The following is a 12,008-nucleotide window of genomic DNA, read 5'->3' as shown; positions in this document are numbered from 1 at the left end:
TCTTTTATTTCTGGTATGTGCATGTATGCACCCATGCACAGAACCTCTACTGCTTACCTTTAATGAATATTTATTCCTAATGTAGATGCAAGTACTGACTGGTGTAAGAGGTGTATGTCTTATAACAAAATGAAAGGTTTTCTCCTATGTATCTTTACCTAGGAGTTTTTTGTCGGTTACCTGTGTGCTCCAACTTTGAAAGGAGCTGATGGAACTGGGTGCTTTCCTCCTTGATGTTCCTTTGACAAATCCTGGTCCTTTCTGCATTTTCTGCTCCCAGAGCTCTTTGATTTCTGTAATATACAAAGGGAAGGAAATATAGTCACTTTAGAGCTAATACCTCTCTTTGTATGGTTCAAAGAGTGCTTTAATCATACGTGTTCCCCCTTAAAAACATCTAATCCATCTCGTGGGGAAAACAGGAAAAAAGGGAAGAAGTGTAGTGTAGTGTGATGGGAATGCTGAGAGAGCAAGGGCTGTAAAGAAGCTGTAGTTTGGTGAGGAAGAGAGACATTCTTCAGATTCTTTTATTTCCTGAAGTGCATCTCCTGAATAGGCTGAACACAGTTAAAAAGATGAAACACTTCGGGTCTAGGTTGGGTGGTCAGGATAGAAAAAAACCCTCAAGTCTCTGTTGTTGGATCAGTCTGTGCCAGCAGGAGTCCTAAACTAAAGTTGCAGTAGGGTTTTTGCTAAGTGCCCTCGGTGCAGCTGATCTTAGCAAACAAGAAGTCAGTTGCACTCCAAGTCCTGTAGGCGCTGTTGGATATTGCTGTTATGGATGCATCGGGCTTAGAGCCCTGGCTATTCTCAGATTGTCAGACATCCAAGTAACCAAAGCTCCTTAACTTTGAAAACTAGATGCCGAGCCCAGGCAGACTAATAATGCCATCTGTCCGAGGCATCTGCATATTAACCCTCTTAGTCCGATACGTAACATTTCGCTCCTGAATGCTTTCACAAATGGAAAATACTTTTGGTAAGAACAGCTCTTCCTTAAAAAGAAAATAAACTACATCGTGTACACCTATAATTTTGATAGGTTACATTCATTATACAACTATAAATATCTCTCTCCATGTGCAATGCAGTAAGGAATCGATACCAATTTAGAAAGCTATTCAGTTTCTAGCTGCAAACATGGCAAGATGCACATTTGCTCGCTAACATCAAAGTACGTATCACTAATGAACCTTGCTGGAAAAAATCCTTAGCAGAATGAGCTGGTGAATCTAAAAATACCTGTTGTTAACATGTTGCTTTATAGCATGCAATTGCCGACTAGTTTAGGTGTCTCAGAAGCCCTGTACTTGCTGGGAATGTGCTGTTCTGAATTGGAGGGTATGTGGAGAGGTGCCTCTGCAAATAGCCAGTTGGTATGTAACCCGCTCAATGTGAAAGACAAATAACATCTTAGTCACCTCTGCAATTTCTGTAGCTTTGGCTGGTTTCTACAGTTGTACAACTGTCTGCTCCAACTTTGTAAAAACAAACAAAGAAACAAACTTGATTTCCACAAAATCCTGGTGGGAAGAAGCATGAGTGTAACGACTGCAGGCACTGATTTGGAAAGAGAAAGATCAGAGACTGGTCCCGACTTCCAGAATGGACTTAAACAAAGCTTTTTTAAAAATAATAATAATAAAAAAAAAAATCTGCATGAGCAAAAAGAAGAAAAAATAACTTCTCAAAAAAGAAAGCTCCTTAGAGACTGCGATATCACAGTATAGCTGTAGTGTGATGTGCACGTGGTTTTTTTAAGAGCAGAGCACTCTCTTTTTACTTGTTCTCTCTCTCTATGGCTCACTCAGCTTGTTTTCTTTACTGCATGCTACCCAGGTTCAGTGGCAAGCCTCCCTCTCCCAACCACACACCCTGACAAACAAATTACAGCAACAAGGGCAGGGCATGGCTCTGGGAGGAGGCTGTGCTTACCTATAGCTATTGTATGAAAGCACAGTGCTCTCGGCTGTGTTTTGAAACAGTTTACACCTATTTCATCTTTCAGGTCTCCTGCCTCCTTAAAAGGGATGTCCTCTGGTTTCAGGCTCGCTGACTGCTCCCTGGCTGGGTTGCAGAGCCTTCAAACATTTCCAATCTTATTTTTCCAGTTGTAATCTAGTATCTTGTTTCAGGCTTTAGTTGTCATTTAATTTTGCCAGGTGACAAAATCCTTTACTGTGTGATTTGATTTGGGATTCTTTAATTCTTTCCACTGCTGCTGGAATAACGATGCTTATTTTACTGGAGAGCTTCTGTGTGTCCTGAGGGCAGGTTCGGGACTTCTCACCCTAGATCACTGCTAGACTGCAGGATGCTTGTGGTTGTAATTTCTGATGCCTCTGGCAAAGGGAATTTAGTAAAATACATCCTGAAAGAGAAGTAGTGCTAGACTGCTGCTGCCAGAGTGTTTTCATAGTTATGTATGCTCCTGGAAAAGAGAGATCCTCATGAGCGCAAGGAAAGGGTTCAAGCCTTAGCAGTGAGTAGCCTGAAGCCCACTTGTCTGTTATTTTCTGGAACTTTAAATACATTTAAATAATCTGTAATTGTGTGTTTTGGAAATCGTTACCGGGCTTTTCTTTTACTCGCCCAGCACCAGATTGAATTTAAGTTTCTGCTCTGAGGTATTGCGTTACTTTTCAGGCCTCTCGAGGTGTGAATCAGCACCACGCGTGTTTTGGAAACGTGGGGTTGGGTTTGTGTGCAGCTGGTGGCAACGCAGAGCTCTTGTTTTCCATGCACGTGGGAGCCAACTGAGAGAGAGTTGAGAAATGCCACCTCTGGAAGGAAAGTTGGGAAGGAAGAGCTGGGCTTGTGTTAGTGCCAGTGCTGCTTTGGGCCAGAAGTGTTGCAAGCAGCTGGTGCCCTGTGCTCTCTGGTGCCTTCTCTAAGTGTGTTTTCCTTCTTCTCCACACAGAAATGCACTCTGTGGGGAGCTGAGCCCTGAGAAAGACACCGTGAATGTTTGCTAAGCAAACAGGAAACCGAGCTGGACCCTCGGCATACAACTCCCATTCTGCATTGCTATGGAGATTGAGAGGAAAAAAAAAAAAAGGTGTTTGCCCAGAAAACACTGAGGGACAATGTTATCTGCCAGGAAGGCATGCTGCATGAGACAGCCTTTTCTGTTCAGGTGAAATAATGTGTCCATGGGAAGCAGTCGTGCCAAAATTTTCATGAGTGTCATCGATGTGATTTACTCCTTCACATTAACATTCAGCATGTTGTGTTCCAACACCAGGCTGGTGGGCTGCTGCTTGGCTTTCAGAGAGAACAAACAAAAGTCATTTTTGAAGAAAAAAAAAAATCAAGAAGAGAGCGAAGCAGTAAGTGTTCAAGGAGTAGGAGTGAATAGACCAGGACTGGGGCAGGGATGTCCTGACTTAGCATGGCTTTGTTCATGCTGGGCTCTGAGTTACTGCATACAGATGTGATGCCATGCAGCATCTTTATGAAATGTATGGGTAGCTTCCCCTTATTACCAAGGGCAGTTGTGAAAGAATTAAGGGATATATTAAAAAAGAATCACTTCAAAATGATCCACATTTGGACCATAGCTTAAACTTTTGCTCAAGTTCCCCCGCGGTGCAGAAATGGGAATCAAAACGAAGGCAGCATCAGGCAGAAGGCCACAGCATTTAGGCCACCCAAACACTGGCCTTTACCTTTGTTCAAGAGTCCACAAGAACTGTTTTTACAGCTTTCTTCCTGCATGTAATTTTTTCCTTTTGCATGCTAAATTCTAAATCAAAATCTGTCTGAGAATCTTCCACGATAACCCGCAGGAAGCTCATGCTGCTGACATTGCTGCCTGTGGGTGACATCAGTTTTTTTTATGCTACAGGAAAGAGTCAGAGGAGGAGCAGGAAGACCCGTTTTCTGCTAATTGTTACTGCCGGGTAGGGTGAGCAATTTAATGCCTTGTGCTCCTGAACCAACAGCCTGGGGGTGAAGGTGGCCAGGTTATTACTCTAAAGCTGGTAGTGTTATGATGAAACTGTTGGAGAAAGAACACTGTCCTTATAGGTATGGTGATTCATTTTAAAGATTAAAGGAAAGCATGTTTCATAAACCCCAATTTCAACGGAGTGTGGCAGACGGGAGTGCAGAAATTGCGCATCTGCCAGCAGAGGGCAACAGCCTCAGAGTCTGGGAGCGGTGACAGCTCCTGCAGCAGCTCTGCTGGGAGCAGGACCTTCCTGGGGCCCGGGGGGTGCAGAGGGCTCTGGTGGGTGCTCCCAGCCTCTGTACTTACAGATTGCATGCTTTAGGAAGCACCGCTTCGGTGGGAGTCTTTTACCTCTTAAGCTTTCAAAACACTGGTGATTCCAGCTCAGGACAGGTCCCTACCTGGTAGGTCTCCTAGAGCTTCGTTTTCAGCCTTGGGTCCCTCTGGGTTGCTGCAGGAGATAAACTTGAGCTGCCTTTTTTTTTTTTTTTTTAAATGTAAAAGTGGTGAGCTCTAAATTCTGGCAGTGCTTTGGTAACATGGAGGGCTGGTGGTATGTTAGGAGAATCATAAAAGGAAGAAGGGAATCATCCAGTTAAAACTAACAGCTTTGGGTTTTGATAATTAGAAGTAGGACATGTTCAGGGCTTCTCTGCTGAGGCACCTTTGTTACTGAGTCACTGTTTGCACTGTTTTTTAAACTATGATCCTGTGATTCATTGCTCCTGTAGTTTGCCTTGCAGAGACAGAGAGGACTTTTATTCCACCTTGATGCAGAGAGAAACAGAGTGCTTGCTGCTGGGTTTTGGGGAGGGGAGGTCTTTCTGGCTTCTGCTGAAGCTTTGGAGTTTGACAGGGTGTTGTCTGAACATGTTGGTGCTATTCACAGAATTAAATTCTTAAAAACACTCAGTGTAGTTTACTGACAAACTCAGAGTTAAAGCAAATTGCCAGACTTTGGGCCAGGTGAGAATTTTGAATCGGATCGGCAGGGGATGTTTTTATCATCTCCATTCCTGGCATTTTTATTGAAATAGTTCCTTACTGTTGTAGGGTCACTGCAGTGCTTTGATCTCTCCTCATCTCTCCCTGCAGCTCTTTAGAGCTGTGGGGTTTGGTCTTCTACAGATTTGAAGGTTGTCACGGGTATCTGGGAAGGTTTTGGTAGGCCACGGTACGCAGTACTGACTGCATGGTTGTTCTGTGCACCTTTCAAAACTGAGTGTCATTATATGGTTGCCAGTGATTGAGAATAGATTAGATAGCCCAGGTAGTCCTAAATTCTTCCTACTACGATTTTTTGAACAATGCCACCCATCAAGTGTTGTTAACTCCTTTTAAAAAAACTTATTTTTTTCAAGATAACATTCTCTGTACTTAAAAACAACCCAAAAATGTTTATATTGGGGTGTTATCCGGGCACGATTATTTTGTGAGGCTACTATAAAGGTAGTCTGTGATTACTGGAACATGCATTTTTTCCATCCCAGCTGTGACTGTTCACTGGTTTGCTCTTTCCTGTTGCTGGGATTTACCTTCCTGTGTTTGCTGTCAGCATTTGTAGAGCACAGTGTTGGCTGGACAAAGCAGGTTTGCTGGTTTGGTGCACCCCATGTACCTCGTACCCTGGGCTGTTGATTGAAGTGTAGATTTTGGTGGTAAAAGCATATTATTTTGTTATTAAATAACTGTGTTAATAGAAATACACAGGTATTTGGCAGCAATTTCAGGACTTGCTCTTGCATTTAACATTTTATGACTGTCAAGGGACTTACTCAATGGAAACAAGTTTCAGCCCTCATTTTCTAGATAAATTACTACTATTTTTAGTATTGCTGCCTTTTCTCTGATTTGAACTTGTCTTAATGTTTTGCACGTTGTATATCATGACTGTAAGACTGCACAGATGCTTGGGAAATCCTTGAGGATCTAATGTGTTAAACCAATTAGTTTAACAGGATTCTCAAAGGGAAAATGCAGGAATCACTCCTTTTACCTGAATCCTGGATGAGGTTTGACTTCATGGCCTTGTATTTCTTCTGTTTATGGGAGGACTGCCAAGTGGTGTTTAAACAGCAGCACTCTCAAATCTCCATCCCCGTGCAGCTTTGATAAAGTCCTTTAGCCTCCAGGTGTTTCAGGTTTTCTGATCTGAAGAATGGGAATGATGACCAGTTAAGTTTCTCAACAAGCTCTTTAAATCCTCATGCGGAAGGTGCAATAAAATCTATGAAATCATTATTGCTGATATATTTTAAAGGATGTATGGAAATTAGTTTGGTACGAAGAAGGACTGGAGGAGAAATGTAAAAGGGTGGGGTGATACTATTTACAAAAAAGAATGGCATCTTGCAACAGCAATCTCTTGGGCACTTCTACTTACCTCTTTCCACTGCACAAGCACATCTTGTAAATGGAAAAGCAAAGAAGAAAGCAATTGTTCTTGTCTTTGTATAATTAACCTCTAGGGCCTCATCGTAGCAGAATAAGATTGAGGAAATTATTTTAATAAAATGAAAAAGTACATGCAAAAGGCCCTCTATTTGTACTAAGGAGAGTGAAAACAGCAACTCTGGGTCCAGTCCTCCAGGCTGCACAGCAGCAGCGATTCAGGAGGGCCCTGTTCCCTGGGCAGCAGCAAGACTTTGGCCTGGTGGACTGTGGACTTTGTAGAAGGCCCAAATCCAGCAGCCCCCCGTTATCTGGATTATCAGCAGCACTGGCAAAACTGGAAACTACGCAGAGAGGGGCTGCTGCTCGTGTAGGGAAGGAGATAAGAAGGGCAGGAGCAGCTCTGAGGCCAGCCTTGGTGGTTTGCCCGTCGTTTCTTCCAGCGAGGGCAGGGAGGGGAGCGCTGCCCACAGCACCACGACCCCCCCCGCTCCCTCCTGTCCCACACTGCTGGGATCTCTCCCCCAGCTCTCCATCTTTACAACAACCACGTCCAGCTGGGCTGGGGGCTCCTCCTGGCCTCACCACAGCCCCGCCGCTCCCCCCCGAGCTGAACCCCGCTGAGGGCAGCCCGAGGCCTCGCGGCTCCCCCACCTGCTCCGGGGCCCTGCCCCAGCGCCGGGCCGGGCCGGGCGGAGCTGCGGCCGCCCCCGCCGCTGTTGTTGCTCGGAGACGAGCGAGCAGGGGGAGGAGGAAGAGGAGGAGGAGGAGAGGAGGAGGAGGAGGGCGGCGCGGGCTGCAGTGGCTGCGTCGGGGAGCGCCGGGGACGCCTCGCTCGGAGGACGCGGCCCGGGGCCGGCCGCTCGCAGCCATGCCGGGCCCGGGGCGCTGAGCACGGCCGCGCCGCACCATGGAGGAGGAGAGGTGGGTGCCGAGCTCGGGGGCTGCGGGCCCCTGCTGGGCTGGGATCCGCCGCACAAGGTGGGGTTCCTTCCCCTCCTGCCCACCCCCTCGGTGGCATCCCCGCTGCGCCGGCCGGGGGGGGGGGGGGATGCTGCAGTGTCACGGTGCCGGGCTGCCTCACCGCAGGGGGGGTGCTGGAGGGCAGCAGGGAGGTCAAGCAGGCTGCTCCAGGAGGGTGTTAAAAGAAGAAAAAAAATCAATAATAATAAAATTAGGGCTTGTGCACCTGGAACACAAGCGGCGTGGGAGCGGTTCGTGCACCTCGCGGAGCGCTGGGCTTGTGTTTGCCGTGTGTGTTGCTTGGACCTCCGGCAACTGACTTGGGAATTAAATCGGAGGTTTAATATACCTGCAGGTATATGGGGCTTTGTGGCTAATGAATGAAAGTCTGTAACGCCTGGGAAGCCTCGGGGGTCGATGTACCTGTGCTTACGTGGAAGACTGCATGAGTGGCAGGGCAGGCAGGAGCGGATCCTGTGCCTTCCTCGCACGTTTGCTGGGCCATATGTACTTTATTTCCTGCAAGGTGATGATTTAGCTCCAAGACCTGTGTGCAGAAATGCTCTGAGCCGACCTGATGCCCGCTGAATGCATAAAAGAGATGATTGCTGCTCAGGGACTACGGAGGTGCCGGGGAGGTGGTCGGCGCTCGCTGCCTCCTCTGCATGCCTTCTTCTTCCCCGCTGTCTGGGTGCTTTTCCTACACCAGAAGCACGCTTGTACGGCTTCAAGCTAAACACTAAGCTGTTTCTTTTTTGTATTTTTCTTTTAAACAGGATATGCTGAGCGCTTCCTTCTCAAGTTGTGCTGGTGACCTTGCAGGGGGTGGGGGAACAGAGAGGGGGCTTGACCTGCTGGTAGCACTGATCCTCAGGGCTTGACACAAGTTTTGTTTAAATATGATACATTGGAAAGTTAAACTGGGGTCAACCCCTAAATTGTGGGTGTTTTCCCTCAGCTGAAGGACAGCACTTGCTGCAGCCTGTCAGAGTTACTTCCCAGGCTCTGAAGGGCTTTCTACCCTTAGGCGACCCCAGAGTTGCAATTCTTTGAGTATTTAATGTGCAACGCACCCTTTCACAACCGTCATGTCTCTCTAAATTAGTACAGCTTCCATTTCCAGTAAGGGCATGAAAGGCCAGCTATTGATATTAATTCGGATACTGATATCCAGATATTAATTTCCAGTGCCTTGAAATCTTGTAATGTCATGTTAGATGTTAGGCAAACATGTTAGGAAAACATAGAATGTTTTCTTTTTTTTCTTTCTTTTTTTTTTTTTTCTTTTTCCTTTATGTCTATGTAAATGAGCCTTGTGTTTGAGGACACAGCGGAGCTGTTCTGGTATCCCCAGGCTGTGCTCATCCTTGGCACTGTCACATATTGGGCCCCATATCGCACGGGGGCCTCTTGCTGGGGATTCAGTGGGGAAGAAGTCACCTGGAAAGTGCCTGGGTTGTTTTGCTTCATTCTTTTTTTTTTTTTCCCCCAGACTGTCCAGTTTTAGGACATGAAGGATTGATTGCCCCCATTGGCGTGCTGTCTGCTTCTGGAAGTGAGGAATGCTTATCCAAACTCCTGTTTTCATTTCTAGTTTTTGGGAAGAGGAAGGAAGCCTGGAGGTGGTCACAGGCAGTAACAAAGTGGGGTTTGACTCCTGGCAAGGAGAGCTGGAAATATTAATTTGCTTTCTTGTCGGGAAGGGAACGTCATATAGAACCGCAGCAAAGCTGCTTTGCCTGCTCTGAACGAGACCTGAGAGGAGGCTTTAGAAAATGACCTTGCTTGATAAGTGCTGTGGCGGTGAGTGGGCTGGCGGCTCTGTGGGAAGGTTCTCCTCCTGTTTTTGTACTTTCACCGTGCATTTCGACTCAAAAATATGTCATGCAGATTAGGCCTTAAATTTTACACTCTGTGGCTTTTATGACAGCAGCATTCCCCCTGGTTTTTCATTTGCCATTTTTGTAGTTCACGAGGAACACGTTACTGGTGCTTGCATCACCTCTGACTCTGGTCCCAAGCCTGCCAGGACTCAAATATCCTGCTAGCTTGCACATCTGAGTTGTTCAGTGGTGTCATGTGCCCATGTCATTGCACAGGGGCAGAAGCAGCCGTGGGCAAGGGGGATTTAACCTGAAATGTACGCATCTGGCAACAAGTTATCCCAGGATCCTGACTGATTCTTTTTACTGTGCTGATGGAGACTTTCATTTTATGGAGAAAACGCGTAATGGTGTCTGATTGGGCTTGGTACTCTGAGACTTTATGTGCAAGATTTTTGAGTTTGGAAAGGAAAAAAAAAATTTTTTTATCTGTGATTTTTAAATATCTCTCTGAGTGGTGGTAGCCTCTTCACAGTATTTGTCTGGGAAATATGGAGAAAGCAGATGGTATTCTTGTCACTTTGGTTATTTTTTGTTGCTTCCATTATTGTCAGTGAAGACTTTCCTCAGTAGTTCCTGAAGTTTGCTTTTCCCCTGAGGTCTTCTGTCTCCATTGATATGTACTTCTGGGGGTAAGTTGTGTGCCAATTATGTATTTGTCTAAGTTAATGTCTCCATGCTGATGCAGGCACTGAAAAAGTTCAACTAAATAGGATAAAAATACTATTTAAAAATCTTTTCCATTATGCTCTATCTGAAATGTTTTAATAATGACGTTTCTTTGAAATCCTCTTAAAATCCATGTGTTTGAACTCCTCCAGTCACATTTTTTACTGTCTTGTATATACATAAAGAAAAATTAAGAAATTAAGATTTCATAAATATGCTGCTACACTGACTTCCTTTTCCTACTGTGTGTTTGACTCGAGGAATAACACTATTGGGCATAACGTGTTGGCTCCATGATTTTGGTCATCGATTCTAAAGAATTATTACAGTAAAGAAATAAAAATACTTCAGGATTAAATGTTTTAGTCCTAATTTATCTTAACGTGGCGTTTAAGCTTTGAAGACTTGGAGCTGCTGTTAGGTACCTTTCAAATTTTTTGATCGAAGCTATGCCAAACCTGTCAGAAACTAAAGATTGACATTTTACAGTGATGTTTGTAAAGTACCCCAGAAAGAAGTGCCCAAGGCTTTGCAGATTCACAGCTAATACATCGTTCATCCCTCAACACGGAGACATGAAGTGCCCATGAAGATGCCGGGCTGAAGGGGCCGGCCGTGAGGGCAGCGCTGGGCCTGTGGAGTCGAGAGCGGCTCCCGGAGCCCCCCAGTGCTCTGTGGTGTTTTCCTTTTGCTCTGAAGGAAAGCTCATCTGGAAACTGCCCCTCCTTTAGGGTGAACTTCTGGCTCCCATAAAGCCTGTCTCAGAACTGATTTTGGCAGAGCCTTGATTTTTGTTCCTGGGGTTTAGCAGCTCTCCACGCGGCGATAATCTTGCAAGGGGACAGTTTAGCTCGAAGGAGAGCTTTTATTCTTTCACATAATCTACAAAGACGTCTGTAATTACTGCTGGTAGCTAAGGCAACCCAACTTTATGGTAGATGCATGCACGCAGCAGAGCTGCGGGTTATGGGTGTTTAAAATACCTTGCTGTGGGTTGGTATGCGGCCGTGCTCAGGCGGGAGCTGAGGCGAGCCTGCGGGCGGCTTGAGCCAAGCCCCTGCTGGTGAGAGGAGAAGTGTGGTGGAAATGGGGCTCTGATTGACTTGGCTGACATAATCTGGGGCTCTGAAATGGGGGTGCGTTTGTTCGACTCGGGGACAAGTTGAAAAGCCACGCGGGAAGCGGCAGTGGGGTTGGCGCGCTCTGAAAGGACGGGCCTCGTTGCTCGTTGGAGAGTCCTGCTGTGTCCCTAACGAGGCTGCTCATCTGGCCCAGGGAAATTAAATCATTTGTCCATTCACTCGGTGCACGGCCTCAGATAGCCCAGGAATAGAACAAATTGCTCCTGGCACCCGGCCTGCCGGTCCCGCTGGGGCTGTAGGACACCAGCTCCTCGAACGGGGGGCGCTGGGAGCAGCATCCCTGTGCTGGGCTGTGGGATCCCACACACCCCGCTTGGTGCCTTTGATCCGAGGACTTTGTTCTTTCCTTGTCTTTGTTCCGTTAATAAAATAACGGAGTAATTCCGAAGCATAACAATTCTCAGCGTAGTGGGAGAAGCCTCAGGTCTGGGTTATGTAATGCATTATTCTCATTATTCTGCTCTTCCCAGGGGTAGCTTTTATTTTTTTTGTGGCAGGTTGCATTTGCTTGGAGCTTGTGGGTTCTTGCATTTCGATGCTGGAAATGTGTCGGCGATATCTGCGAGTTGGTGCATGGGGGTGTGAGATCTCCCAGACAAAAATCAGCCTCCATATATTAATGGGGAGAAATTCTATGGAAGCTGACTCAGTTTCAAAATGAGTTAAAGGCTCTCGGCCCTTAATTTTTTTTAAATGTTTCTTACATGAGTCATTTGGAAAGAACTTTAAATAGCATATCTTGATTTTTTTTTAATTATTTATTTTTTGAAACAAGTTGTTAACTGGATAATCTTCAGTATTTTCTTGTGGTGATCCTTTGGCTCTTAGGTAAAATGTGAAATTCACCCCTGCTAGTAAACCTGAGAATGTCTTTCAGGATGCTTTTCAAAAAGTTACTTTTCATGCTTTTTAGGAAGAATTGTTTGATCTTTTTCAAACGAAGCAAGGTCTTTGCTTTTAAAATACACAGACGGAGGGTGGTGGAGTTAAGCCTTTATGGAGAGTTGT

General features: G+C 45.8%; 1 protein-coding gene across 2 annotated transcripts in view; it reads left to right on the top strand.

The window, feature by feature from the left end:
* The first annotated feature begins 7,118 nt into the window (after window positions 1-7,118).
* Window positions 7,119-12,008, top strand: part of KLHL3 (kelch like family member 3) — a 41,171-nt gene continuing 36,281 nt past the window's right edge. Inside the window, exon 1 of one of the 2 annotated variants that reach the window (XM_068697950.1) lies at window positions 7,119-7,267. In XM_068697950.1, coding sequence (XP_068554051.1) covers window positions 7,254-7,267 — 14 coding nt within the window. In that variant the 5' untranslated portion in view covers window positions 7,119-7,253. Of the gene's footprint in view, window positions 7,268-9,392; window positions 9,822-12,008 lie in introns of those variants that run through there. The other variant, XM_068697951.1, reaches the window with a different exon arrangement.

Source organism: Anas acuta, chromosome 14 (assembly GCF_963932015.1).
Source record: "Anas acuta chromosome 14, bAnaAcu1.1, whole genome shotgun sequence".
In the NCBI taxonomy this organism is placed as follows: Eukaryota; Metazoa; Chordata; class Aves; order Anseriformes; family Anatidae; genus Anas; species Anas acuta.
Note: the sequence above shows the minus strand (reverse complement) of the source record. Positions and strands in the feature narration are given on the sequence as shown.